A 27,672-nucleotide genomic window follows, 5' to 3' on the forward strand; every position below is an offset into this window, starting at 1 on the left:
GTAGTCATCTTTGACAATTCGGTCGCAGCCGATCTCTCCGTTGCCAAACAGCCCAAACAGCGGGATGCTGGGAAACACCTTGTGAAAGGCAGCAGATTCAACGTTGCTCTGGTTGTTGTAGTAGTTCCGTCCTCTCCCTACACAGGCAAACATGAACCCCATAGTGTTCCTCTCGGGAATTTTGGCTGCTTTTAGTCGACGAATGGTGGCTTCGGCCTCTTTTGGGTTACTGATATCTTGGTCCAGTAACACAGAGGCTGCCTGCACCCTAGGACCACTCAGGGCCAAGCCCACCACTCCATACGCACCCAGGCTACAGCTACAAGGGAACAAAGTACAGGGAAGACAAGCAAAAAACACAAATACCGTATCCCTTCATTTGGAAATCTTCCTTGAACAACACTTTGACCTCAATGAAAAGCAGAAACTCACCAGTGTCTGGGGGGAGAGAAGACACCTTCTACCATTCCGCCAGCGATGAGAGCTTTGCTCTTGGCCAGCGGCTCCAGGATCTGTTTGAGAAAGCGTCCTCCCCCGGACTGATAAGCATCATATACAAACAACAAAACCACACGCAGGTCTCGGTTATCAAGCAGTCCTGGAGGAGGCCACAACAAAACACAGCAGTGTCAGTGACAAAAGACAATACTGTAGAATGTAAGTCAAATGCAAAATTTCTCCTCTCAGTTTGTGACCTCACCCGCTTCTTTCAAGGCTGTTGGGGAAATGGACTTCTTGCAGAAATGAAAGGGTTTCACATGGGCTCCATCCATGCTGGGGAACATGATGGCAAAGCCAGCCTCCCCCTCCTGGTGCTCCTGAGGAAGGCTGGAGGGGCCACAGGGGGTCACTGCATAGAGGAGCATTGAGGAATTCATATAAATCCTTCCAGACAAAAGGAAGACCCAAAATGATGCACTAATCTGTAGGAAAGTGCATCATCATCCCCGAAATCAGTTGGAAATACAACCCGCAGGACATTTATTTAAATGTGTGAATTACAGAAATCCCGCTAATTATGTTATCTATAAAGACAAATATGATGACATATTACATGCCTGGTCATTTTTAATAACACTCATAATGAACAATCATAAATACCAAGTTGTAATACAGGTCATCATGTATTACAAGCAATCTGCAGATTCAAGCCGAACCTATCAGAAAAATTTGTTTAATTTGAATTGGATGTGTGTGGTGAACCGAGGGTGACCCCCAGCTGCGCCGTGACAGAGTGGAAACACAAACAGCACCATTAAAGCTGATATAGAACAATAAGCCATCATCTCACAGAAAGACAAGGCGGCTGATGGAGGGCTGGGTCTCTGCCCTGTCGTGATCATGAGCAGAAATGATAAGCATCAGCATGGCTGCAATTTATCACCATAAGCTGCATTTCTGAGAATAGAACCTTCCTCAGGAGCTTTTGGAAGAACCCTCCAACACAGCACGAAAATCTTTGTCTCAAATAAAACGGTCTTTGCATATGAAATGGGAGGCTGATGTTTTACAATCTGCAGCTAAGAGTGAAAGAGACACTTACAGACGACTCCGGGAGTAGTGATGCCCATAACATCACAGGTTTTGGGGAAGAGGCGGCTCAGTTCATCTGCTGTGTCCAGACTGTGGCGACTCTTTTTTGCTTTAGAGTAAATAAAAGTTGTTAATGAGCATTGTTAGTTTTCACATAGGTTTAGTTTAAAAAAAAATAAACATTAAATATGCCTTTGGGAAAACTGGTACAGCCCAGCAATTCAGATTAATCATGTCATTTTGAAATCAGTGATGAATAAGAAATTCAGTTATCTGACCTTTAGAGTGCTTATGTGACATTTATTTTGAGTGGGAATTGGGGTATGTATACCGGTAGTTGGAAATGTAAGTTATGCTAACAAAAATGGTTTAGGCTATTGCATCACTTGAGGATGTTTTATAGATTTTTATTTTAAATTAATCTTTAACATAAGATCACATTTGACTAGCTAAAACATGCTATAATAATTTAATCAATGTCTTACATCTACTAATACAAACTTTCAATTTTCAAAAGTTCAAGCAATTGCCATTACTCTGTAAAGACTATGGAACAGCCAGGCCTCCTGTAGAGGTTCTCTAGTTACACATGAATCCCATTGCTACCAGTTACTGAACTTTCTCAGGCCCGTTATCAAGCCCATTTGTTGCTAGTTACAATTAATATAAGGACATCATCTTAGTTTGAACAAATGTGAAGAGGGTTCTCAGATGTTTTCTGTCATGGAGGGGGGATTAACACTGATGCTGGGAGACATCATGATTAATGAACTTAAGACTCAAGCTAATGTTTCTGAATTGGAACTCTGCTCTGAAATTAAAGACATCTACAGGTGTTGGCCGTCAGGCTTTTGACGGGAAGGTCCAGTCTCATCAGATCATCGTCTGAGCGGTTTTTCGATTAGCTACATATTTTGAGGCTTAGATCTAACAAATATAAACTGAAGTTCCAAAACTTCAAAGTTAAAACCGACCTTCACTCTGTTGAAAACGGTAGGAACGTCCATGGAAGGTGTCGCAGTCCACCATTGCCAGGACTGTTTTGGGCAGGAGAAACACTTTCTAAAAGTAGTTAAAGAGCAAGAGTACATGTGTATTTTACAGATCGTAGCACTGATTACAGTCTCAAAATACAAATGTTTGATCAGCATCTCGCCACAATTGCTTCAGTTTCCTAAAACAGAACTGTTAATTTAACGTCAGGCCACCTAACATGATACCTCCACATCTTGGGCCAGTATGTTGCAGAGGACATGGACCTCTGTTGTTGACGGTCCGATCGCTGACACGTAGCTCAGCAGCTGCTGGCTCCTCAGAACTCTGCGGGCGCAATTTCTCCACAGCCTGCAGACACTGACAACCATACGAAGATCAAATCCCTCCTAGCTTGGCAGGAAGTGGGCAAGAAAAACTATTACTTCTGTAAAAAGGTAAAAGTAGTCTATAATCTTGTCAAAATAGCTTTATTTTAAATCCAGCTAAGGTCGATGTAGCACAAAAATAATACTGCTTACCGTGCGATCCGAAGAAGCGCTTTAGTTGGTACAAACGTCAGAATTCTCTCAATAACTTCGGCAACATTGCTGAGCACGTATGAAGCTTTACTGTCTTGCAATGAAGTGGCAAAATCTTCATTTTCACCCATGTTTCCTTGTTAAGGTTTTCAGGAACGACTGCCTGACGACCTTTGACCTGCGCTGGTCTGCTTTGATGAACCAGAAAAGTGGCACAACGCTCCCTTGTGGTGAGGAAGACTCACGGCTGCTCAATGGACTCCTGAACTGTTAACATGAGGGTAACATTAAAGTCTGTTTTCTCTCAGATGAAGAGATGCTTTTATTAAAATAGAATACAGGATAAGATATCCCTTAAATTAAATGCATCAGGACAAAACTAGGTGGTACAAAAGAAATAGTACAAAACAGGCCAAAAAAATAACATTTATAAACAGCAGACAGCAAATCATACTTTAATGAACCATTTATTCACATTTAAATTATGAGAAAATGTGGACACAAAAAGTTTCAACAAATAGAAAAAGTGGCTGTTTCTTTTACTTAAGTTAAATAAATAGTACATTAATCTGTGATTGATAAATCGCTTACCAGGAGGAAGGTGTACAGTCAAAACCAAATCACATTTAAATCAGAAGGGAGAAAAAAAGACTCACGCAACCTTACAAAAATGTACATAAAAATGATTTTATACAACCTTGGCTTAAATTATGGCTTTATTTTCATTGATTATACACAGAATTCTTTCCTTCAAAGTGCAAACCCTTAACCAGTTGGTGCAATCTAAAAGACTTGATTCTAAATGAGCTTTAATTACAGTGTAACAAAAACAAAAACTGTGGTCCTACAAACCCACGAGTGATAGTTTGTGTACAGCTGAATTCTTTGACAACACGATGCAGGGACACACAAGCACAAAGCTCCACATTGTCTGCAACATGGCAGCCATATGTGGGAGCAGCAGATGAGGCAAGGTTGACGAAGAAAAGGTTGGGTCAAATGTTAAACACCTCCATTAGAGTCTGATCCAGCTTCTGCTGCATGCTCGCACCTTCCTCTCTAGTGCGTGTGATTTTATCTGTTAATTATAGCAATGCATGAGTTAAAAATCAGATGCAAACCTTTCAGAGATGAAAATAACAAAGAAAAGGCTTAGACATGGTGGGCATGGTAACAGACCCAACATGTGCGACCAAAGTTACTCAGTGGTGCAACACAGCAGAGCATTCGTCAGGTACATATCAGATGCAACACTGCAGGCCGCTAATCTGTAGCCATTACACCCAGATTATTGGCAGGGCAATTGAGGGAAAAAGTTCTCTTTGAAAAGGTTGGATTTACCGTATTTTCACGACTATAAGGCGCACCTAAAACACTGAGATTTTCTCAAAAATCGACGGTGCGCCTTATAATATTGTGCGCCTTGTGTGTGGACTGAGTTACAAAATCTGCTGTGCGCCTTTGGTGGGTGCACTACGGTAAACGCTCCGCCAATTGATTAGCGGCACACCTATGCGTAAGGATCCCCTAAAATGGCGCCGGGCAAGCGAGACGCGTATGAATGAGGCTTACTTTAAACTGCAGGCCATCGAATATGCGGCTGAAAATGGCAATCGAGCAATCTTAGTGTTTTCGCTTTATGAGGAGGCGGCATCTCTCCATACGCGCAAGGACATCTGTTGCGCAGCGGCTGCCCGTGGACTACCAGGAGAGGGCGGCCATCTTCCGCACCTACTACCGCAACAAGGGCTGCTGCCCAGCCACATCACCAACATGGATGAGATCCCTCTGACTTTTGACATCCCTTTGACCCACAAAGCGGAGAAAAAGGGACCAACACGGTGGCGATACGCACAATAGGGCACGAGAAGTCGTCGTTCACCGTGGTTCTCAGCTGCCACAGAAACGGACAGAGCGCTGGATGATGGAAGGCGAACACTCCTTCACAAAGACTATGAGGCAGTGGTGGGCAAGTTATGCCACCATATGCGGGTGGATTGTAGATGCATGGGCTATGATACCGTCTTCATGTATTGTAAGAGCTTTCACAAAATCAATGCTGAACCGGAACCGGTCGGTGAGTCCGATTCAGATGATTAAGAAGAGGAATTTGGGACATTGGACATTGAAATAGTGCAGCTGTTTAATTCAGATACAGAAGATGAAAACTTTGATGGTTTTGTGGCGGAAGAATGAATTTTGTTCAATAAATGTCGAAACTCACTGTTTTACTTCCGTTGTCATTTTTTACTGTATGTTTCAGCATGCGCCTAATAATACGGTGCGCCTTATGTATGTTTTAAATACAGAAATAGCACCCATAACTGAGACTGCGCCTTTTAATACAGTGCGCCTTATGGTCGTGAAAATACAGTATACGAAATAATTTTACCAGTGTGCCAATGTGACCCAACGCAAAGACCACTGAGGTAACATGTTCACATCAAAATTCTTGTTCCAGCCATCATCCAGCGTTCATGGTAATAACTTTTCAATTACACACTAAAGGAGCTTCCAATTAAAAATGTCTCTATTGTATCTGCCACCATGGTCTGCCAGAGTAGCTGGCGTGCTACAGCTCTGTCAATAACTGAGGACAAGTCCACAACCCCGACAACCTCTCACTTAAACCTCCAGCCCAGGCATGCACAAGAGAATCAATAAAAGGGCATTCATCTTTATAGAATCACAGCATTAAAAAATATGTTTGAGCTTGAGAGGAAAAAAAGCCCAGTAGAGGCTGTTCCAGTCTAAGCCTCATTTAAAGCTACTCTCAGTTCATTGGTCAGAAGGCGGTTTTTCTCAAGCTGCTTGAATAGATGATCTTGACAGTCAGAAAGCAGATAAGAGAAAAGGAAAAGAGAAGGCAGGTTAGTGCAACAGACAAAGTTAGTATTGCTTTGAATATTATCAAACAGATGTGTAAGAGTGGAGTGACTGTGGAATGCCTCCTTTTATTACAGTACATATCCACATTTAACAAAATCTACAAAGCTCCACATGACCCTGATGTGTGCATCTCTCCCCAAAACAATTGTTTTACATCCGTCTTTCATTAATACGTACTGAAGTCTTTCACCTTTATTTTCTAGTTAAACACTTAATTTCCCTTTCGGAATTAATAATGCTATTTTGCTTCCAAAGACAATAAGAAATTAGGCAGGCTAAATTATATCATGGTATATGATATTGGTACAACCCTTCTTTAAAAGTGACAACACTAAAAAACTAGAACGTTTTTAAAACTTTACACTATGGTCTCCATATTTCTCTTTGGAAGGACTAAACCTATCACACAGAACATGACATCATGATGTTCTGTCATTCAAAGGGTGACTAACTGTTGCCAAATTAACCAAATTATTAATGAGAAATTCCATTACTGCAATTAAAGATCCTCTCAAACAGAAGAGTGAACATTGAATGCGAGAGGAGTTTATTCAAAAGCTACTCAACAAAATAAATTAAAACACAAGACAGAAAAAAAACACAGAGGTGACAAATGGAAATGAAGAAACATGGCAGGAGGAAGGGTGAAGAACTGGCATCGATGGAACAATGTTTATTTTACATGAAGCAATGTGGCTCAAAATATCTGCATGAGAGATGAACAAATGGATGATGGCAGCTATGACCTAATGTGCAGAAGTATAAGAAACGCAGAGAGAAAAGTTAGGCTGTGCTGCACAGGAGAGACATGATGACACTCAACCAGCTTCTGGGATGAAGGGGGGAAAGATTTAGCTGTGAAGAAGAGAAGAGAAGTGTTGGAGGGACATAAAAAGATCAAGGAAAATAAATAGCATGCAAAGCTATAATAGGAGGGGAAAGGAATGCAGAACAGTCAGGAAGTGTGGCTGAGTTCTGACGAGCTTTCGACAGAAATGTTCAAAGATTATTTGAACCAGCTTTAGAAATCAGTAATAACAGACAAACATTTACATTTGGTTCATGCATGTTAGACCAGCAGGTGAGGTTCACAGAGGGAAGGGTCGATCTAGCTATAGTGCAGCTCAAAAATAGCCACAGCACTCAAATACGCTGTTAGGGAGCACTAGCGTTCATCAGCAAGAGTTAAAGGTGGTAGGGTCACTCCAAATACAACCAGTATGTGATGAGTTTACATGGAAGTCATGTCGTTGAGGGCGTGGTCCAGCTCCTCGCTGATGGCCTTGTACTTCAGTTTCTGGGCATACAGCTCATCTATTGTATGGTTGTGGTAATTAAAATAAGGTGGCAGTGAAGGATTGGTATTTAAAGAAAAAAGACAGAAATAAATATCAGAGAACAGAAGTGAAACAAAAATAGATTAACTGGGGAAATAAAAGCAAGACAAGAATAGGAGTATGTGGAACAGCTGTTGCTACTGTGTTAGATTCCTGAGGAGTCAGAGAGAACCTTCCTGGTGTGTTCAGTGTCCCTCAGAGGACTTGAAGGGACTGAGCTGGCCTTGAAAAGCCACCACAACACAGCGTGGTGTAGTTGAATGCTACAGTGCAATGATGTGCCGTATGTTATGCCTAACAAGCAGGGAAATAATCTCACATTGCAGAGTGAGAGAATAATTTCCTTTTATGCAAGCAGAAGGTATGTTTGAAGACAACCATTTTGGTGTCTGAAGACAACTGTTTTTGTGCTTTTTACCAATGATGACACAAAAAGAGATTTCCTTGGTCTGAAAATCAAAAGGAAAAGATTCATACCCTCAAGGTCATCAATGGTCTTCTCAAGCTTGGCCACTGATCTCTCAGCAAACTCAGCACGAGTCTCAGCCTGAAGAGAAGAAGATAGCCAAGCGTCAGCAGTCATACATGAGGAGGTTGGTTCTGTAGCCAACAATCAGCATTTACATGCAGGAGGCCGCTGGACATGTAAATCTACCGGACAAATGAGTTGCTTTAACTTGCCTCCTTGAGTTTGTCTGTGAGAACCTTGATCTCCTCCTCGTATTTGTCTTCCTTTTGCGAGTACTGTGTTTGCACAAAATGGACAGAATGAGGTCAACATATTCAAGATGGAGTGATTAAAAAGATTTCATTCATTTAAAAAGGTGAATTTTTGCCTTTATTCCAAACATTTATCCTTACCTTCTCTGCCTGGGCCTCCAGAGACTTCAGGTTGTTCTGCACCGTTTTCAGCTCCTCCTCAAGCTCAGAGCATTTGCTACAGAATTACATGTTTAATCAGCATAATGACTAACGTTCGAGCAAAGGAATCCTAAAAGAAGTTTTCAGACACTGTAAGGAGAAGCCGATCATGGAGGGACTGCTTTACCTCTCAGACAGCTCAGCACGCTCCTCTGTACGTTCCAGGTCACTCTCAATGATCACCAACTTACGGGCCACCTGAAGTCAAAATGTACCAGCTTAAAGAGACGCCATGAGAGCGAAGAGGTCACCGATGGCAGCTGCCTCTTGAAAGCAAAGAATGTGGAACATGTTGTGCTCAGAGGTGAGTAATGTGGAGAGCTGAGTAATGTGGAGAGCTGAGAAACTTGCCTCCTCATATTTGCGGTCAGCCTCCTCTGCAATGTGTTTGGCCTCCTTCAGCTGGATCTCCTGCAGCTCCATCTTCTCCTCGTCCTTCATTGCCCTGTTCTCAATGACCTTCATGCCTCTGAGAGAATAAAGTATGATCATCAGAACAAGACGACACCTGGCTGGATGAGCACATGAGCTGCTCTCCGCTTGACATTCAGCTGCTCCAGGTCTTTCTCCTACTGATCAGTTTAACTCTGCTTTAAAGATAAAACTGACTGGAGATTCTGCTAGTGTGATTATTTTCCTCAGGATGCAGAATACTAAAAGATTTATTCTGCAACTTCTCTCTTGGTGCCGATCACAACAGCTATGAAAGATCTACTGCTAACAAGATAAACTCACTCAAATGGAGCCGTGGCTTTGTGTTTCTTTATATCCGAGCATATTGATGATGAGCAGAGAAAAGCATGATGGATGAACCAACCTATAAATGTGAGTTTGTCTCTAAAAACCTCTCTCAGGACTTTTTTATTTATTTTATTATTTATTTTAAATCGTAGGACCCCTTTAATGCCAGATGGGATTTGTTCTGGATACCCACCTCTCGCTCTCATCAGCAGCCTTCTCTGCCTCCTCCAGCTTGGTCAGAGCTGTGGCCAGACGCTCCTGTGCACGGTCCAACTCCTCCTCAACCAGCTGGATACGTCTGTTCAGGGAAGCTACATCACCCTCAGCCTGCAAGAGCACAAGACCGCCACACCGGAGTCGGATCAGAACACATCACTTGCTGTACTAGGGAAGGTTAAGCCATCTCAATAAAAGGATGCAGCCTCCATTAAACTCATTGTCTCCAGGGCTGAAATTTAGCGCAGCACCGTAGCATTTTCATCTGATCTCACCGGGGCCAAACAGTCCCAGCCTGCCCCGCCCAGCCGATGGCTGTGGTGCTGCAACATTCAGCCCACTTTTTCAGACACTTAGTTGTCTCTCCATCCGTCCACCCTTTAAGTGACGCTGCAGGCGGCTAATTTCACATATAACACCGGACTAAAGCTACGGATAACCGTAGCTGTCTGGGCCTAGCAGCCACGCTTTTTGACCAGATTTACGACTAATGCCGTCGACAGTCTGAGGGCTAATTGTCTTAAATAATTAGAGGCAGCTTACGGCTTCCCTCGCCCTCGTCTCCTTGTTGAGATCTCGCTGTAGGGACGCTGCTCGGTCCTCCGCAACATCGGCCTGCTCCTGCAACGACTTGATTTTCTTCTTCACAGCCTCCAAAGAGCTAACAGCTGCCATAATTTCGCAGATTATCCTCTGGGTTAAACTAGATAGGGCTCAGATCGGTGAGGGCTGTTACACCCTCCAAGAGATGCGGCGCGTTTGATCCCTGCCCCCACCTCCCTTAATCAAGCGCTGCTGAGGATTGGGATGTGCCACCAACCCCGGAAGTCTCCCGATGTTCAGGCCAAATTTGAGATTCAGCGAATACGTTCAAACGGTGTGAGACTTGTCAGCGTTCACTGACCTTTAAAATTAACGCTAATTGTTTCAATGACAGCTTTTGTTCATGTAAATAAAACGTCATGTTTGATCAGTTTTCTAGTCCGTCCCCTGCTGCTAACTTGAGCTGATCCTATCAAACGGTGGAGTTGAAACCTTCAGGGTCTGGGAAAACTGCTGCTACGAATACTTCTATTACCAATACTATTACTACTACTGCCACATACTACTACTAAAACCACTACTGCTGCGACTACTACTATCGTTGCTACTACTGCTACTACTACTGTTGCTATTTCTACTGCTGCTGTCACTGCTACTGCTACTACTGCTACTTCTGCTACTACTGCTACAGTTCAACAATTACACTCACCCATTGTTATTATTACTATGATTACATTTTGGGAATTTGATTCCCATGGACATGATGCACAATCCTTTATTAAAATATATATTTTTAAAGGTTTGTAACTTATTTCTTATTATGCAAATTAATGGCATTTATAATGAGTCTCGTGTCTACAAACATATGCTTTTGTATGTTTGTGTGTCCCTTTTTACATCTAAAAATATACATTGTACTCTATATTTTTTTGCAATCTATAATATTGTCCTATTTTGTAGTGACTCAATAATTCTATTATAATTAAAACACTTGATACTAGTTTGTTGCCGTCCATAGTCAGAAAATCAATTAGTTGTACTTGCGGAAGATAAAGAGCAGGCAATAAAGTTGTCATTTAATCTGGGTTGGACTGAACTGAAAGCAGAGCTTGTGTCTGCAGGCCAAAACTTGCTTACAGAATGCCAGACTGAAACCCTACACTGGCCCTCAGATTTGTCCAAATGGCTCTGGAATGCATTGGTAAGCCAGTGAGCTTTGGTCTTACCATATACAGCACATGAGCTAAATTTAACTGTATAGATTTTCACCCTCGACAGCTCAGGGGCACATTAAAGCCTCTTGTTGCATAATTATCATTGGAGTCAATCTGCTTGGTCTTGTAATCCATCCTGTTTTTCTCCATGAGGGTGGACTGTTGGTCCCACTGGGGCATTTCCACTGCTCAGTGGTTCTGTTTTGCCAAACTCACATCTGTGGCCTTCTTCTCAGCAAGCTCCAGTTTTTCCTGGGCATCCTTCAGTGCTTCAGAGTACTTGTCCAACTCATCCTCAGTTGCCTTCAGCTTCTTCTGTAGTGCCACCAGGTCATCTTCAAGCTTGGGAACAAAGAAATGAGAACTTTAAAACCTTGTTTATCTTTACCATCTAATTTATTAAGCATGGTATTAATACATAACCTTTAAAACAAATATTATTAAACAATTAATATGTCTTCCTTATATGACAATATGTAAAATGTATAAGAAATCTTGTCATTCATGTGATAAACTTAAATTCTCAAATAACTGTGACTTTTCCCCCCCAAACATCGCAATAATGGTGACACCACCTTTAATTCTTTTAGCCACAAAAGGACACAAGCCAACATAAAAGCTGCTATTTTTTCCACCAATTAATCTAATATTTATGCTAGCACACGGACATGGAGGGCCATCAAAGCGCGTCTCCCACCTGTTTGCTCCGGTCCTCGGCTGCCTTCTTGTCTGACTCAGCCTGCTCAGCTCTGTCCATGGCATTTTCCTTGTCGAGCTTGAGCATCTGCATCTTCTTCTTGATGGCATCCATGGCTGCTTAGTGTGAGGGTTGACCGCCCGGTACAAAAGAAAAGAAACTGAATGAAAAGGATCGGAGCGTCCGAACCAAGCTGAACGTCAAGCTGGAGTGCGAGCTCGCCCCGACTGTAGTCAGTCAAATATGTAGTTCAGCTGGGCAGTTACTGGACACCCAATACTTTTTTGGAAACAACTGTAGCATTTGCATATGGAGACCTGTCTTTTTTCTGGACCGGCGCAGTGATTCGCTGTTAAGAGACATTTGACTACTTGTATGACTATAGATGGGCGACGGACGTCGATCTACCCCCCCCCCACCGCCGCCAACGAGGCGTCTCCACTCCGATTACCTATATGAAATGTAGAATGGGTGGTTCAGCTGGAAGAGTCATTTGTGAAAAACATGCTGATAATATCAACCTAATTACCACCCTGAAAGATAACCCAGAACCTACATGTGACAAAGGTGACCGATGTCCTACCAGTAATTCTACATGCAGCTATATCATAACCAGCTCACCCTCACAACAGAGTGACACCTCAATTAAGAGTAATGGCACTCCACACATCAGAGCAATTCATGCAAAACAAATATACCTCATTGGATAAGCCCCTGTGAAAGTTCTTCACTCTCTGGGGTGTCACATTAGCTACCGAAGCCTGTTTGTCTTTCAGGGAATCATTTCAGCTCCAAACAGCACACGTTCACATCCAGGCAGCGATGAGATCCAAAGTAGAGACATCATCACACTTGTGCTGTCTCCCAGTTAATATTCATGCTGGAGCACTGTGTCTCAAATGCACCTTGGAGGGTATGAAGGCCTGCATGATGTCCAGAAGCTTTGGTATTTCAATAGTCTCATTCAAAGCCCCTCTGGTGAGGGCTGAAGGGATCACTGGCGCGTCACAGCTGTTACTGACAACCTGTTGTCAGGACTGGCTGAGCAATAATGGTTTAGTTACAGGGGCTTGAACTGAACTATGGAAATCCATTAAAATTAAGATAATTGTAAAATTAATATGATTGTAGATGTCCCCGTGTCTTGTCCACTTTCCCCCTGCAGAGTGCCTTTTGTCATTTTCTAAGTGACCTTTAGACGTGAGTGTGCCTCCTTCTTTCCCAGGCCCTATTTGTGCTTCTGCTTTGTAAAGTGAATATTTTTGGTGCCTTGCTTCTTGGCAAGCACCTGCTCGACTCTGTCCAAGCTCCTGTAACCACTCCCACTCTGACAGGCCCACCAAGATGGTCTTAAAGACACCACACATCACTATTTTAGTCCAGCAGTGGAGGAAGTTAAGTGAAATGTAAAAAAAAATGTTAGCTCCTCATGTGTGTATGTGTTCATGATTTCACCATCCTGAGCAGCAACAACCCTTTCATGCATTTGCCCAACAAGAACACAAGCTTTGTCATGACACACTGATTCTCTTCTGGTGTGTCCTGGCTGTCCACTCTGACATCTCTGCTTCTGAGCTTTTTAAAAGACCCTCAGCTGTCACTATGTCGTCATCCCAGCATGTGTTTTGCGACTCTTAAGCAGCCGGCCAGTCATGCCAGTCGTGCACTGAGATCAGAGGAGCTCACAGGGAAATCGATGTTAGCCCAGGACTGTGGCTAGAGACAGCTTAACCACACCATCCCCATGGATGGAATTTATGATTGAAACGTTTATGCTAGGGAATTGCCCAGTGTACGCTCTGAAAACCATCACCCACTAATGCTGAATATCATTGCCCTGAAACGGGAGGACTTTGAGAGCTCTGATTTCAAGAATTTTCAAGTCAGATAATGTTTTTAAAAAAATTAGAGCCCACAATTTTGGTTGTAACTACTTTGTTATCATCAAAGCTTGATTGTGCTGTGTGGACATGTTTGTGGTAATCAGTGAAACGGGAGTGCAGTGATGATTCTTAATGTCTTAAACTGGAATTTCCCACCTCCTCTTTAGTAACTTAAACCTACTGTGATAACTTTGAAATCTTTTACTGCTTTTATCGAGTCCAACCTCAGACCTTCACCAGCTCACATCACACACTAGTCTGAGTATTTTTTAATTTTCCAGTTTGGGGAACAAGGTGTCGGAAAGCTGAGTGACATCTGTCTGTTTACTGAATCTGCAGTGATGAGAAACTAAACCTGCCTTCACACTTTATAGCACCAAAGTATCAACAGCTGCTTGTTGATATTAAGAGTCTTCACTTTTAGCCAATAATCCCTTCCTGTGTTACCAGGTCAGAGTCAATAAAAAATATTTCACTGTTTCAGGTTTATGTCATGTAAAAAATGCAACCAAAATCTAAAATAATGGTGTTAATGAAAAACTGAAGTTTGAAAACTGTCCTGGGAGCAGCTGGGACTGACATGACCACCTCAAATTTTAGTGCCAGACAAATTTAGCACAGGTCTTGGTTCATTGGAGGGACCGAATATAGCTTTAGCTCTACGCTGACTCGGAAATACCAACTTGTCCTGACACTGACGGGCCGTAGAACCTCCTGCTGCTGAGAGGACTGGATGGATACACACCATCACGTACTCAGCAGGTGTGCACTCGTAGCGTTTCTTTCCTTTAATGTAAGTTTAAGAATGACAGATTTTTGAGTCGTTTTAATCTGAAGTAAAACTTTAATTTATCAGTTGAATTGACAAAGAATTGTGGATTACATCAGCAAAGCTATCGGTGCTATTGTTGGTGTAAGCAGAGGACAGCGGTCACGTGGTCTACCTTTAGCCTAACAGTAAATTGTAGATTGTGAGTCCAGCACATATGTTCACTGCTGAAAGCATCATGGCAGGGCTCCGCTGGACCCGACCCTTTAACTTTGTCACCTTTAATGGTCTAAAATGGCCTTTTATGGCTAAAATTTAAAAAAAGTAATAATCTCTGATCAGGCTCCACTTAACACCCCAGAATGATTTAAAAAGGTGCACTGCCATAAATATTCAGAACCTTTGGTTTGACACTTTAACTTTTACTTCTGCTTCTCTGGATTATTTTACAGATGCTTCTACACCTGGTTTAAATTCATCTAGACACGAGTTTTCATTATTGAATTGTATATTAATCAAGCCATGTGCCAAAGAACGGCTTCCAGTTCGGCTTCTTGAAGCGATTGCGTTGAAGCAGAGATCTGACTACAAATGGATTTCTGCTGCACTGAAGCTTCCCAGGAGCTCAGTGGCCTCCATCATTGTCAAACAGAAGAAATTCGGAACATCGAGCAGTCTTTTCAGAGATGAGTGCTCAAATAAACTGACCAACCTGGAGGGCACTCTGGCTGAGCCGTGCCAGGAATGACCACAGAAACAAGATGCTCTGCTGGAACCAATATTGAATTTTCTTGGCCTGAATTCTAAGCAGCAGGTATGAAACCAGGCTCTGCCGCTCACCTGTCTCATGCCACAGGATGGCTACGTGGGGGTAGCAACATGCTCTGTGTGTGTTTGGGGGGGGGGGGGGGGGGGGGGGGGGTTCTTCAGCAGCTGGGAGATGGACACTGGTCAGGGTTGACCAAACACGTAATTAGAGCAAAATACGGAAAGAAAACGTGATCCAGAAGACTTGGAACCCAAAGATCACCTTCCGGCAGGACTGTAAGCACGCAGCAAAGACAACAGGAGAGACAGTTTGGAATGTTCACAAGCATGAATGTTCAGAAATGTGAATGTCCACCTGTGGATCAGCCAGAGAACTGACTCAAATCAAACATCTTGGGAAAGACCCCAAAATGTCTCCACATATGTACATGGTCCCACCAAAGCTGACAAGAGCTGGACAGGATATGCAGAGAAGAAAATCAGAATGTCTCCAAATCCAAATGTGCAAAGACTGAAGCATCAAACGAATGAAGGCTGGAGGTGTTGATAAAGGTGCTTCATTCAAATAAATATTTGTTTCATTCTGCAGCATCGAGTGGTGATTGAAATGAGGATGGAAAATTGAACTTTTTTTAGAGTACTGATATAAAATACAAACTGTTTCTGAAGGATCAGTCTTTTGTGTTTATGGTGAATTTGTGCCAACAGCAGTCTGCAAAATTTTTGCAGGTATTTAATGTAGTTTTGTACTTTAAGAGTTGATCCCATTTTGTAAATGTGGTTTCATGTTTCAGTATTTGAAAAACATCTGTCAGTTCCAAAGACACGAACAAATCAGTGGTACTTTACACTGTAATGCTTTATGTTCAGTGAATACAAAAAATAATTTCATTGAGGCCAGATAAATATCTTTTATGTCCTACACTTATCACATTTCTTTTTTAATCACACTTATTTTTCTGTGTTAAAGGAGAAAACATACAGTACATATTTGACTTCACACACCACAAATGTGTCACATCAATCATCATGGTGACACAAATTTTCCAATCCTATTTCTTAATCTTAAAGGCTTAAAAGCACAAAAAACAAAAGCCCACTGTGTAGTTAAAGCCACAGAAGGGTCAAACCTAGGGTATGTTGTAATACAGAACTGTGGAACATGACCTAGGACACAGTAGAAAAATGCCTTCATGTACTTACATATATCATTGGATACATTTTTGAGTCTGCCCTCCCATAAAGGCCCATCACGTGGCAAAAAAAGGATAGCAGGTTCAGCACTTAATGAGTTAACAAAAGCCCGACTAAATGAACCTTCTTCCCCCTTAAACTTGCTTCTGGAGGCCTTCGTGGTGACCGATGGTGTGAAACACTGCTACAGACTAAGGCACTAATAATAACACTACAGACGTGACGGATGAGCAGCGGATGCCAAATCCCCAAATACCACTGGATTCACACCCAACTGTTAAAAAAAAAGACAAAATGATTTTACACTAAGGCTATCGGTAACAGGGGTTGGAACAGGTGGGTCATTAACAGACATGCATGTTCACAGCACGAGACACCAAACATGCCTGTAGAACCAAACTTCACAATCAAATGAGAACAGTCGTCTGATGGAGGAAGTCAGCTGTTCAGCTCAGGCACAGCAATGCATTCTGCAGTCACACCTCCTCTGTTTCATACAATTCATTTGATAAACTTTCTTTTTTGCTTTTTTGCCACCACAGAGGTGAAGAGAGTCCCTCAGATCTTTTGAAACAAGACTAATGACTGAGAAAAAACCTGCTGCAGATGACACACAGACGCAGTGTTGAGTCTCTTTAGTGATTCTGGAGGTCTGAGGTATTTACAAATATTCATTTCGACAGTGGAGCCACTGATCAGCATGTGCAGCCACTCAAATCCCCGTTTGTCTCTACATTATCTGCTGTATTCTACCTTTCACCCGCAGAAACCAACTCAGGAAACCAACGCTGCCCCCTAATGCATCATCCCTCTTATCGCATTTTGACTAAACTGCAGTTATACTGAGATTTCACTGGGTTAAAATGGTTTCACCTTCCAGAAAGACACATGTGACTAATAAATATAGCCTACATAGATAGTGGGAGTAATATGGAAACACGGTGCATGTGACGACGCCTACATTTACAAGAAGGGACCAAAAATGGAAAAGAAGTGAAGCCCATCGACATCTGCATTAAATTTTTTTTGAAAGAATGAAACTGACTGTTTGACTGTCTACAGCCATCCAAAAAAACAGTCAAATCTGCCTTCATGTTAGTGTCCAAGACCAATCAAACACAATGGGAGATACACACAGACCCCAGGGGACTAAACTAGAGCGGAACGGCCAACATTCATCAGAGCAGTGAGCGAAAGTGGCCCGAGGAGCTGACGTTCAAAGGCTGTGTCACACCAAGGCCAATACAATCAAGTCTGCGGTTTAAAAGGTTGTGCACTAGAGTTGCATTTGTCAAAGAAAGTAAACGTAACTCTAGCCTTAAACATTAGCTGTTTGGTTCGTCTGAAGTGTGTCACGTTCTAATATGTGCAAGAGAAAGATCAGCTCTGCTGTCGAATCATCACCAACTGTGCTACTCTTTGCAGAAGGTAGTTGGGTTCACAGAGTGGTGTTTGTAACTGTAACTAAATGTCCATGTGGAAACAGAGACCCACACCAACAAAGGTCTGCCCTTTGTACTGCAGCAGTGGCCAGCCTCTGTGTGTGTGTCTAGTCATTGTCCTCTCGCAGTTCGCTGGGCAGAAACTTGTACTGTTGCTGTCTGATCTGAGCCAGCTTCTTTCTGGCCTCTTCCAGTTCCCGCTCCTTCCTCAGCATCTCCTCCTGGGCTGCAATAATCTGGACAGGTTAAAAAATAGTTTTTATTTCAAGATTCCAAGCATGTCCTCTTTTTCTTTACAAGAATGTCAGATGGCTGACGGTTGCTGCTGAGGAACAAAATGGATTTTTGTTACACGTGAATCCAAAAATATTAGGTTGGTAATACTATAACCTGGTGTCTGGGTCATTTCATCATTATTTGACAATCCTGTGCATTTACCTCACTCATTGAGAATTAGGCACATAAATATGATCCCTGAAACTCTTTTCATGCTTAATCTATTTGGAAATATGCTAAATTTCCTGTGACTGTTCCTGCTAATGTCTTGGTTCTTATTGGACAGAAGATTCCTGCTGGGACTTTTTACCTGTGCTATTCCGCCCACAAACTTCGTCTTGACCACTATGTTGTCGTCATCAGCTTTGTTGAACGCTGCATTCTGAGCTGCTCGCACCAGGTTGTCTGATGCCTTCTTCACTGCATTCCCGGCAATCTGGCAGAAGACAGCAGGTCTAGTTAAAGCGTCATCCTAACAGATGCCGAACAGAAAAAATTCCAGTTGCTCTGGCGTTGGATGGTGCCTTACCTGTAGTCTCCTCATGGCCTCAGAATCCTGGTCAGCCTTCACCTTGCAGGCTACTAGCAGCTGAGCAGTGGAGGCTGCCACCTGTTTAGCTGAAGAAATGAGTTTCTCTTCACTGGCGTGGCCCTGCACCGATGCGTTAGCTGCCTCACACAGGTTGCTGGTTGCTGCTGCCACCATGCGTGCCTGGAGGAAAATTTAAATTGTTTCTTCGTAAAATTCTGCCTTATAAAATATAAAAGCAAGTCATAAAGTCTTAAATGGCACACTTACAGCAGAGATGAGTCCCTGGGACCACTGTCCATCATCCTCAGCATTGGCAGAGATCAGACCCACTTTGCCCTGAGCCACCAGCTCTCTCTGGGCAGCCGAGGCAGATTTGACCAGAGCGCTGGTGGCTGCAGCGATGGACTTGGCGGCTTCCAAAATCTGCTCCTCAAAGTTCAGCGTCTCATCTGCCTGCTGAGGGCCAAAGAGACCAACCAGTTAAACAGGAGGATTTTTTCTAAAATAGTCCCCTTCAGGGATTTAACTCAAAAAACCTGATGATTAATCATGTAGATAAATGATCACATACACATACTTCCACAAATCAGTTACAAAGGTAATCTATCAGGAATCTGTGCAGACAGACAGACAGGCAGACAGACAGACAGACAGGCAGGCAGGCAGGCAGGCAGGCAGGCAGGCAGGCAGGCAGGCAGGCAGACAGACAGACAGACAGACAGACTCTGTAGACAGAGCGGGACACTGTAGGAATATGTTTGATATATAGTTGGGACTGAATAACAACCTAATATATCAAACATATCAGACAGAGCCCTGCAGAGAAGGCCTCTGTTGGTTGGGGAAGGCAAGCAGGAAGGGGAGGAGTTAACTGGGAGCTCGGGGACACATAATCTGATGGATGATCTGAGACAAATATGCTAGAAGTATGAAAATGAACATATCCACAAGTATCTGGTGATGTGGGGAGGTTCTTGATTATTGTCTCAATTGCCTGATCATAATTTAAGGTGAAAGAAAATCTGATGGGTTTATGTGGAGAGGAAAGGACAACACAAGACGGAGCAGAAGGGGCTGAACTGTAGCGGAGGAAGTGCACCAATCGCTTGAATTTCAACTGAACCCTAACCACAAACAACAGGCAGAGAAAAGTATGTGTAGTGTTTGAGTTAATGGTGGACCCTCTTCAATCTCAAAACTAAAAAGACATGAAACTTTTCTTTTCTTTCATTCAGCAAATGGTGCTGGCTCAGTGCAGCCACCAACCACACACTGCGAGACGCTTCCACCAGCGCATTCAACGTCGGAGTTCTCATCATGGGCTCTCCTTAGCTGGATATTATTGAACATTCACCTCCACTTTGTCCTCTATGCAGTTATGTTGTGTTGGCTTTGATTTTTTTGGACTCCTTTTATTTTCATAGTATTTAGCCAGCAATGCTAATTTCTGTGTTTGCGATATTGTTATATACAGTGTATTGGAGTGCTCTGGAGGGCTTTGGCGCGAGAACTTGTTGTTCTGTGTGTTGTAATTACAGTTCGTGAATGAGTTTTGTAAATGAGAAATTAGTTGATACTGAGTGTGTTAATTCATTCATTTGTGTTTTATAAAGGTGACGTAATGTTGGTGGGACCAGGCGAGAGTCCGGAAGAGTTTAAAGTAAAACTAAGCTCTACGCACCTAACCTGCGAGTATCAATGAATATACTTGAACAGAGACATTGAGCATTACGAGACTACTGAGACAGTTCTGGCCGGATCAGGTGAGGGTCGGTGTCAGCGACGGGTTAAAAGGCAAGAAACCTCCGTCATCACCTACCTGTGATTTTAATTGTGTGTATGTGTGTGCGCACATCAGAATGCAATAACAGAACTGCAATAACATGCACATCAACTATTTTTCAGTAATGTCTTCATCTTCACACCAACCTTGGCAATGAAGAGCTGAAAAAGCTGATAATGGCTCACTGACCTTTGGCTTGGCTCTGGGTTTGAGCTGTTCCAGCTTCTTAGCCGCCGCTTCTATGGATGCCGCAGCTCCGAGCAGCTCCGTCTCTGCAATTACAGTTGGGTCTTCCGGGTCCACCCACTCTGAACCTGAAGCATGTTTACAAGAGCCCAAATTAAAATGTACCTCCTGAGCAGCACATCACAGGGTCATGCCAACAAAACCAGCTGATCTCACACACAAAAACACAGCATCTCATGCATAGATGATGGAGGCCACAACGCAGCATTCACTGCACCAAAGATGGAGTGATTTCTTTCGAATGTGATGCATACGGAGTAAAGCGGGGTGGCAGATGGAGCCGAGTCTGCGTTAGACAACACAGCAAGCGGCTGGATTTCAAAGTGAGATTAAATGAATCCTGTTAGCACTCAAAAGAGTGTTCAACAGCTGAAAATGATGCTAACTTACCGCCGTCTGTAGCAAAAGAAGGAGGACAGGAACATTACCATGAGATCAATTAAAGCATTGCACTGTTTATCTATTTGTTTGTTGGCAATTAAAAATTTAGGGTTACAGGAGTTGGAGCCTCCTTCTCCATGAGTTCATCATCATTACATTATTGGAGCCTTAGATATTTAAAACATGACTGCTGCTGGTGCTCACGATTGACACAGCTACCTTTCATGGCTTCGGCCGTCTGGATGAGCTCGGTCACGGCGCCTGCCACTTGTTTGGAGCAAACTGCCAGCTGTTGCTTGAATTCTGCACTGGGCTTCTGCAGAACCTACAGGATCACATATGCACATCCTCAACAACAATCCTTATGATCACAGCCATTGCCAGATTTGAACCAGGAGGTGCATATCCACATTAGTTTAAGGAATCTTTGTCTACCTGCTGTGTGTACCTTCAGCATCTAACAGTGTGTTTTTCTATTTAAAGCTTTTTAAAACTCATTGCACATCGAAAGCAAGAAATGTCCCTTGCTGCAGTCAACCCACCAGTAGAACATGGTCCAGCAGGTCGATGTATCCGGTTGCACACTGTGACCCAAACATCAGTGCTCTGTTCTTCACCTCCTCGCTGACATCCGGATGGTAGGCCGCTTGCTAAAATACACACAGACCCGGTTCAAGAGCGAAAATTCCCTGAAATAATGTCGACATGAAGATTTTTCCTTTGTCATCACAGTAAAGTTGAAAGAGAACCTTGCAGGTGCTGAGCATGTCTGACATGGCTTTGCGGCTGAGGTTGGCTGTATGGATGATGTCTTCCTGTCGTGCAGAGTTCCCAGCAGCCACTGCTTTAGCAGTTGCTATGGTTATGCCCTTTGTCATGCGAATAAATTCCTCAGGTGTGGTGGTCTTGGTAGGTGGATCCTTGGACTGGAAAAGCTGAGGGAGGAAAATAAAAAGAATTCTATTGTTATTTGAAATGTTTCTCAGCATCACTTGCTTTCCTCACCGCCAGTTCCTGTTTGATGCACTCAATTGTGGCCTCCAAGGCTCTGGTGCCGCGAGTGGCCTCATCTTCTACAGCCTTCACAGTCTTCAGCAGCGACGTCACGTTGGTCACCATCACCTGATGAATGACACAACAGATAAAAATACATCTTTCTCACATCTGTCTCCTGCCAAAACATCTTTCATTCTAGGTGCACTTAGCAAATCATTTCCACTGATAGAACTTTAGGGTTACACTACAGCAACTCAAAGATAATCCACAAAGAAGCCTCACAGGTATCAGGGAAGGAAGTTAAACTAAAACTTGATTTACAAGATTTTTCCCTCCATCTTATTATGAATAGAATGTGGGTAAGCAGTGTTAAAATCCTCAAAACATTGGGCTGAGAAAGATCACAGCAGGAGGTGATAATGAACCGCTATCTCTGCATGTTAGCTGAGCGATATTAATCCCAGCTTCCCGTCATCCTTAACAGTGACAACGTCCTCAGTTCAAGCCATAAACAGGCTGATGAGATATTTCACAGCAGTTTGGCTGCTGCTGGATTAAATGATGCACATCTAACACGTGGTCGGATGCTGTATCATGTAAATAACCTTTTGTGTGGCTCACCTTGGCGGCGCTCTTCAGCTGGTACATCGATGGATCATCAGCTGCCTTGCCAGCAGCACATTTGGTGGCACTAATGAGCTCACCCAGAGCCTTTGCCACATCCTTCACAGCATTTATCAGAACCACCTAGAGAAAAAGGCACAGAATTATCGCAGGTGCTCCCAGATGGAGAGTTAACCGGAAAGGTTACCGCTCAGCATCCATATTTGAGAGGACAGAGGTGCAATTTGAAAGAAATATGAAGCAGAAGAATGGTCCCAGCTAACCTGTGTTTCTGGGTCGTCGGAGCCGATGCTGGCAGCTCCCAGTTTAACCACATCTGTTAGCTGGGTAATGGTTTTGGCAGAAGATTGCGCAGCCTGAGACAGCTTGTCCTGACTGGAAGCTGCACCAGACACCAGCATCTTTGTGTCCTCAACCAGAGATTTAGCTGTCTTTAAAATATTCTCCCTAAGAGAAGGCACGAAAACAAAGGTTTCATTTGCTTTCAAGGATTTCAGCAGAACTAAAGTGTAAATGTGTGAATGCTAGTTGGCAACGTGACGGATTTCTTTGACAGGCTACAGTGAAAATCATCTTCATTTTATAAAGTTTACTCTTGATTTTCTTGTCAGTGGTTTGGTTCGGGTTCTTCAGTGCTGGAAGCACAGGTTTACCCGTCTAAATCGATGCGGGTAAATCACTTTTGGTGGGCAGCATGTCAAAGCTTCTTTTGCTGCAGCTGATACCTTAGGTTTTGGGCCAGCGTGACCAGAGTCAGAGGTAGTGACCTGGTTCCCTAGAGAAAGAACATCTCTTTATTTCGGAAATAATTTCGGCCACTGAGATGACTTCACTCAATTCTTTCAGTTTGAAAGAAGCCAAATGCGGGAATGAATGTTTTTGAATGTTAGAGAAGTGGTATGAACCAAAACATGCTGGTTCATCCAGGAGCAAACTGCCGTCACACGTTCAGCTCCAAAATGCTGCTGAACAAAGATCACAGCTGTTTCAGAAAAGACACGGCGATGCTATCAGAAAAAGCAAAAACTGAGATAATCTAATCATGACACAAAATCCCAAACTTTTACAGGAAAGAAAATTGAAAATCCAAAGTGTAAAATTTGGGGACTTGTTGAGAAATGTGAGGCTGCTTTGATTTGATAGAATTTGGGTCAGGTCATCTGAACAAATTCTGATGATTGCGAGTTGCTGTGTTGAACATCAGCCAGAGGGTTATATGAGATTATTAAAGACTTTTAAAATAGTTTCTTTTTTTCTGTCTCTTCAATCGCACATCAGCAGGGACAAAATTTAAGAGCATGAGCATATTTTTTGTACTTTCTGACTTCAGATATTTTTGTCTTTGATTCCAGTCTCTTCTGCACTGGCGGGCCTGGTGATGTCTGCCTGGACTCCCCATCACCCAGCTTCAGACGCTCACCTGTGGTCAGCAAAGGACTCCTCATTCTCCGAATTGAGTGTGCCGGCGGAGGCAAACATGATGGTGGTGTCCAGATCGGCAATGATACCAGACACTGCATTAGCTGCTGTGATGCAAGCCTGGGTGCCTTTGTTGCCAGCATGGAGGGCAGAGAGCACCAAGGACACCTGGGACAGACAACATACAATTCATCCAGGTGACAGAGTTAATTTTCACATGCCTCCTTGCTGCCACCTGCTTTGTTCCATGATGGCTGGTGACTTAGGAACATTGCAAGTTAGTCAAGTTTGATTTAATTCATCTTGGATGACTCTATATTAGACCTGCCTGTCTCCGTATTTACCAAAGGACTGAATTACACAGGTGGCATTTGAAGTTCTGTTTTGAGCTAAAAATTTGGTTTTAAATGTTCTAATTCAGGAAGGATGAGATAAAAAAATACGGCTAAAAACCCTCTTATGCTATTGCTACCATAACAAGAGCTTTGCTTCTGAAACTCGGGAGAGGTGGAGCTTTACTGCACAAATCAAGAATAACCCAGCAGGAGTTTAGAGGAACCGAAGCAGGAAAGCTTCATAATACCTTCTCTGTGACAACACGGGCACAATCTATGAGCTCCCGTTTGGTAAAGCTGTCAGAGGGAGTGATCTGTAGAGCTCCAGCCTTCTGGACGAGGAAGATACAGCCGTGTCCCAGGTCCTGCACCCGAGTCTTAATCTGGAAACCAATCTGGAAGATAGACAGTACAGATGAAATGTTCTGAGTTACTGTTCTTGTGAAAAAGAGAAAGAAACTAAAATCTGTCTATCAAGAATAAGATGGCAGGCTGCTGCAGTTAACCGAACCTTAGGTAGGTTACTCAGATGTTTCCCAGCATCACTTAAGATCTAAAGCGTCAGCATGGTTTTGAACTAGATGGACTATTGGTGCAAAACTCAAATATTGTCAAATTGCTTTGATGTGTGGCTAAAATCTGAATGCTTGTGAAGGTTAAAACATTTCCTGATAGATCACATTAATACTGATGGGAAAAACCTGAAAACATGACTGGAACATGTCATCAGTACCAGCCGCCACTGCTGAGAGGGAAGAATAGGACAGATCATCGCATCACTCCAAGTCTTTGTGGACATCCTCACCTCCTCTGGCTCAGCAGTGTGAGCAGCTAGCTGTCCCTGAACCGCCAGCTGGCTGTAGTCTCCGGTCACTTGAGACGCCAGAGCTCCCAGCTCATCCGGGCATGTCACTGATTTGGTAATCTGAGGTGCAACAGCACAAGGACCCTCAGCGCAAATGCAAACACGTCTTCATCTCACATATGGATCCAACTCAAAATAGAATCAATAGCTGATTCATGTCTGAATATTAAAGCATTTCCTCTAAAAAGATCCAAGAGCCTAAACAACAGTCTTCTGAATGTTTACCATCTCCTGAGCAGTCACAGCAATGGCTTTTGAGTGTTTCACCATGCTGGTTTGGTAATCCACAAATGAGCCCTCCGGTGCAGACGGTGATCCTTCATCCAGCTGATGAGAGACAAACAGGACTCTTAACAGGACTCTTGGTCCTTTGACTAAATCAAATGAATGAACATTTTCAGAAAGATGATTCAGGTCTTTAGCAAGTGTGGACAGAAGCCATCTGCCTGCATAAATGCTGTTTTACATCTGAACACTATGCAGCATAGCTCCGGGTAGCCATGTCGCTTTTTCATGACATTTTAACAGCAGCATCAACAAAATGTGCAATGACCAAACAAAAAGTTTCATAAGCCCAGACTGGAGCAGAGTCTTCTCAGCTCTTTATGAGATTACCCGAACCAGTAAGAATTGTGTGTGTATGTAATTAGAACTTTGCCGTGCACCTCCTGACCTTGGCCATGGCCTCTGTAATGGAGTCCACCATTCCTCCCACCATTCCCACTTCACTAGCCGCTTCGTTGAGTGTCACCATGATATCATCAACAGCCTCCTTCATGAGCATGGCTGCCTCTGCTATTGCATCGTGGGTATGTGACGCCTGCATGTGACCACAGCACATTTAGAATTAGCAGATCACCTCCAACGTGGAGCAGGGCAGCAGAGCAGCTCTTCTACCTTCAGGTTTCCGCCTCCCTCCTTGGCAGCGTAGAGCATCTGAAGAGCCGACTCAGCCATAGTCTTGGTCTGGTCCAGGAATGTCATCTGCTGCTGGTGGTCCTTCAGCTTGGATGCCACCCCCACAGAGGCCTTGATCAGCGGTTCAAAGTAACCCGCCAGCTGGGTCACCTGTTGAAAAGGGTCGGGACATTCAGTGAAACTTGGCGATACTTGGCTCTCAAAAGAATATCAACGTTGTCCAAATGGCTCAGTTGAAATGCTAGAAAGAGCGTGTATTACGGCAAACATTACTTTGTTGCGCCATTAATCTCCAGCTTTAAAGTCGAGTAATTAACTCTCTGCCCCATTTACCTTATGTCCTAGTTGGGAAGCTTCGCCTCTGGCAGCAGTGGAAATGGGGTCGATTAAATGGCCAATTTCTTGCACGGTGGATGTGAGCTGCTCTTGTAGCGCCTCAAAAGAGAAACAGCACTGTTATTTCTACCATCAAGTGCATCCAAAAAAGCTTTGTAAGTACAAGAAAGAAGAAAAACTAATTAGAACTGACAGAATCCACCAGAGAAGGCCAAAGTGAAGGAGAGATATAAACAACCAAAGAAGGAAAACCGAAATTGAAACAGGAGCAACAACTGGTTGCCTGGAAAAAAACCACACGTCATTTTCTGATGGCCCTTTACCTCCAGTGATATGTCATCCCTGCTGGGTAAGTTCTGGCTGACTGCTGCCAGAGAGGCCTGCTCGATGTCCCGGATACCTTTGTTGATCTTATCGATGGAGGAGTCGCACTCGCGCTGGCCCGGAGCCTTGTCACTGAGCGGCAGGGGGGGGAAGAAAAGTTCAGGGATGATGTCATAGAGAGAAAGAGAGGGGGGAGCTCACTCTAGGGTGGTGGTGGTAGCTCAGTCTAGGGTGGTGATGGTGGCTCAGTCTAGGGTGGTGGGGGCTCAGTCTAGGGTGGTGATGGTCGCTGAGTCTAGGATGGTGGTGGGTCAGTCGAGGGTGGTGCTGGTGGTCGTGGCTCAGTCAAGGGTTGTAGTAGTGCTCAGTCTAGGGTGGTGATGGTCTTGGTGGCTCAGTCTAGGGGGGGTGGTGGCTCAGTCTAGGGTGGTGGGGGTGGTGGTGGCTGAGTCTAGGGTGGCGATGGTGGGTCAGATATCAGATATCAGATCACATCTGCTGAAAGCTGACCTCCAGCAGCACCACAAAAAGCTAACATCAACATTTATGGCCAAGCACCATGGTGCACCACTTTCTCCTATGTGTAACTAACAGCATTATAACACCATCTGAGCAGGAGCATTAAAATGCAGCAGATCTGACTACAGGATTCTTGTGAGCATCAGTTGTGCTCAATAAATGTGATAAAGAACAGATGAGGATGAAGAACAATCATTGTTTCTGAATTTGTATCTCCGCACTGACACTACACTCTTCTTTCAGGTGTTACACAACTGCAGATGGAATTAAAACTTCCAATTGACACAATTTCTCCTCCTTAGTGAACTGTTTGTGAATCAGGTGTGAATCAGAAAGACTGAAAAATATATGTGTAAAAACACAACTACCGGTATGTGTGATACAGAATTTAAGAGTGGAGAGATGCCTGTGGGTCAGCTGAGATATTTTGTAGTAACTTCTCTTGTATGAGCAGTAA

At 43.4% G+C, this 27,672-nt stretch overlaps 4 protein-coding genes and 1 long non-coding RNA gene across 20 annotated transcripts in view; 1 reads left to right on the forward strand and 4 right to left on the reverse strand.

Moving 5' to 3' along the window:
• LOC130521553 (transmembrane protein 266-like) overlaps positions 1-571 on the reverse strand; it is a 29,268-nt gene extending 28,697 nt beyond the window's left edge. Inside the window, exon 1 of the mRNA XM_057025183.1 lies at positions 433-571. The gene's annotated coding sequence lies outside the window, so the exon portion shown is untranslated. The remainder of the gene's footprint in view (positions 1-432) is intronic.
• Positions 26-3,252, reverse strand: fbxo22 (F-box protein 22). The gene is made up of 6 exons (XM_057025226.1): positions 3,048-3,252; positions 2,754-2,886; positions 2,508-2,595; positions 1,544-1,642; positions 701-850; positions 26-598 (listed from the first exon to the last, which is right to left on the reverse strand). Exons 1-6 carry the CDS (start codon positions 3,176-3,178, stop codon positions 429-431), a joined length of 771 nt encoding a protein of 256 aa, XP_056881206.1. The 5' UTR covers positions 3,179-3,252; the 3' UTR covers positions 26-428.
• On the forward strand, positions 2,775-9,371 carry LOC130521577 (uncharacterized). Of its 2 annotated transcripts, XR_008949371.1 has the most exons (3): positions 2,775-2,963; positions 3,193-3,328; positions 9,088-9,371. It is a non-coding gene; the product is annotated as an uncharacterized LOC130521577 (long non-coding RNA). The 2 variants fall into 2 exon arrangements; XR_008949370.1 differs by lacking the exon at positions 9,088-9,371 and having other exon boundaries at positions 3,193-5,278.
• Positions 3,746-11,890, reverse strand: LOC130521562 (tropomyosin alpha-1 chain). 8 transcript variants are annotated; one of them, XM_057025203.1, is made up of 10 exons: positions 11,606-11,890; positions 11,125-11,250; positions 9,129-9,262; positions 8,546-8,663; positions 8,322-8,392; positions 8,135-8,210; positions 7,955-8,017; positions 7,751-7,820; positions 7,172-7,250; positions 6,595-6,791 (listed from the first exon to the last, which is right to left on the reverse strand). In XM_057025203.1, exons 1-10 carry the CDS (start codon positions 11,717-11,719, stop codon positions 6,788-6,790), a joined length of 855 nt encoding a protein of 284 aa, XP_056881183.1. In that variant the 5' UTR covers positions 11,720-11,890; the 3' UTR covers positions 6,595-6,787. The 8 variants fall into 8 exon arrangements, with proteins under 8 accessions (XP_056881184.1, XP_056881188.1, XP_056881186.1 ...); XM_057025204.1 differs by lacking the exons at positions 6,595-6,791; positions 7,172-7,250 and adding an exon at positions 3,746-4,125 and having other exon boundaries at positions 11,606-11,843; XM_057025206.1 differs by lacking the exons at positions 6,595-6,791; positions 7,172-7,250 and adding an exon at positions 5,166-5,871 and having other exon boundaries at positions 11,606-11,843.
• Positions 11,891-15,866: 3,976 nt separating this feature from the next.
• tln2a (talin 2a) overlaps positions 15,867-27,672 on the reverse strand; it is a 47,945-nt gene continuing 36,139 nt past the window's right edge. For 3 of the 8 annotated variants that reach the window (XM_057025146.1, XM_057025148.1, XM_057025152.1), the window contains 19 exons: positions 26,696-26,828; positions 26,370-26,471; positions 26,016-26,186; positions 25,792-25,938; positions 25,344-25,445; positions 25,059-25,178; positions 24,502-24,648; positions 23,920-24,086; positions 22,763-22,946; positions 22,497-22,622; positions 21,885-22,001; positions 21,629-21,814; positions 21,422-21,529; positions 21,093-21,204; positions 20,442-20,566; positions 18,737-18,925; positions 18,467-18,649; positions 18,248-18,373; positions 15,867-17,897 (listed from right to left, as the gene is read on the reverse strand). In XM_057025146.1, coding sequence (XP_056881126.1) covers positions 17,769-17,897; positions 18,248-18,373; positions 18,467-18,649; positions 18,737-18,925; positions 20,442-20,566; positions 21,093-21,204; positions 21,422-21,529; positions 21,629-21,814; positions 21,885-22,001; positions 22,497-22,622; positions 22,763-22,946; positions 23,920-24,086; positions 24,502-24,648; positions 25,059-25,178; positions 25,344-25,445; positions 25,792-25,938; positions 26,016-26,186; positions 26,370-26,471; positions 26,696-26,828 — 2,674 coding nt within the window. In that variant the 3' untranslated portion in view covers positions 15,867-17,768. The other 5 variants (XM_057025151.1, XM_057025150.1, XM_057025149.1 and 2 more) reach the window with 5 other exon arrangements.

The sequence above is a fragment of the Takifugu flavidus genome, chromosome 2 (assembly GCF_003711565.1).
Source record: "Takifugu flavidus isolate HTHZ2018 chromosome 2, ASM371156v2, whole genome shotgun sequence".
Classification (NCBI taxonomy): domain Eukaryota; kingdom Metazoa; phylum Chordata; class Actinopteri; order Tetraodontiformes; family Tetraodontidae; genus Takifugu; species Takifugu flavidus.

What these genes read in the sequence shown, in the direction of transcription:
- fbxo22 (XM_057025226.1), bottom strand. Translation starts at nt 3,178, where the DNA reads ATGGGTGAAAATGAAGATTTTGCCACTTCATTGCAAGACAGTAAAGCT. An exon ending in TACTGGCCCAAGATGTGGAG is followed by an intron (nt 2,596 to 2,753) that starts GTATCATGTTAG and finishes AACTACTTTTAG; the next exon opens with AAAGTGTTTCTCCTGCCCAA. An exon ending in CACTACTCCCGGAGTCGTCT is followed by an intron (nt 851 to 1,543) that starts GTAAGTGTCTCT and finishes TCCTCTATGCAG; the next exon opens with TGACCCCCTGTGGCCCCTCC.
- LOC130521562 (XM_057025204.1), bottom strand. Translation starts at nt 11,719, where the DNA reads ATGGATGCCATCAAGAAGAAGATGCAGATGCTCAAGCTCGACAAGGAA. An exon ending in CTGACCGCAAATATGAGGAG is followed by an intron (nt 8,393 to 8,545) that starts GCAAGTTTCTCA and finishes TTTTGACTTCAG; the next exon opens with GTGGCCCGTAAGTTGGTGAT. An exon ending in TGGAGGCCCAGGCAGAGAAG is followed by an intron (nt 8,018 to 8,134) that starts GTAAGGATAAAT and finishes GTGCAAACACAG; the next exon opens with TACTCGCAAAAGGAAGACAA.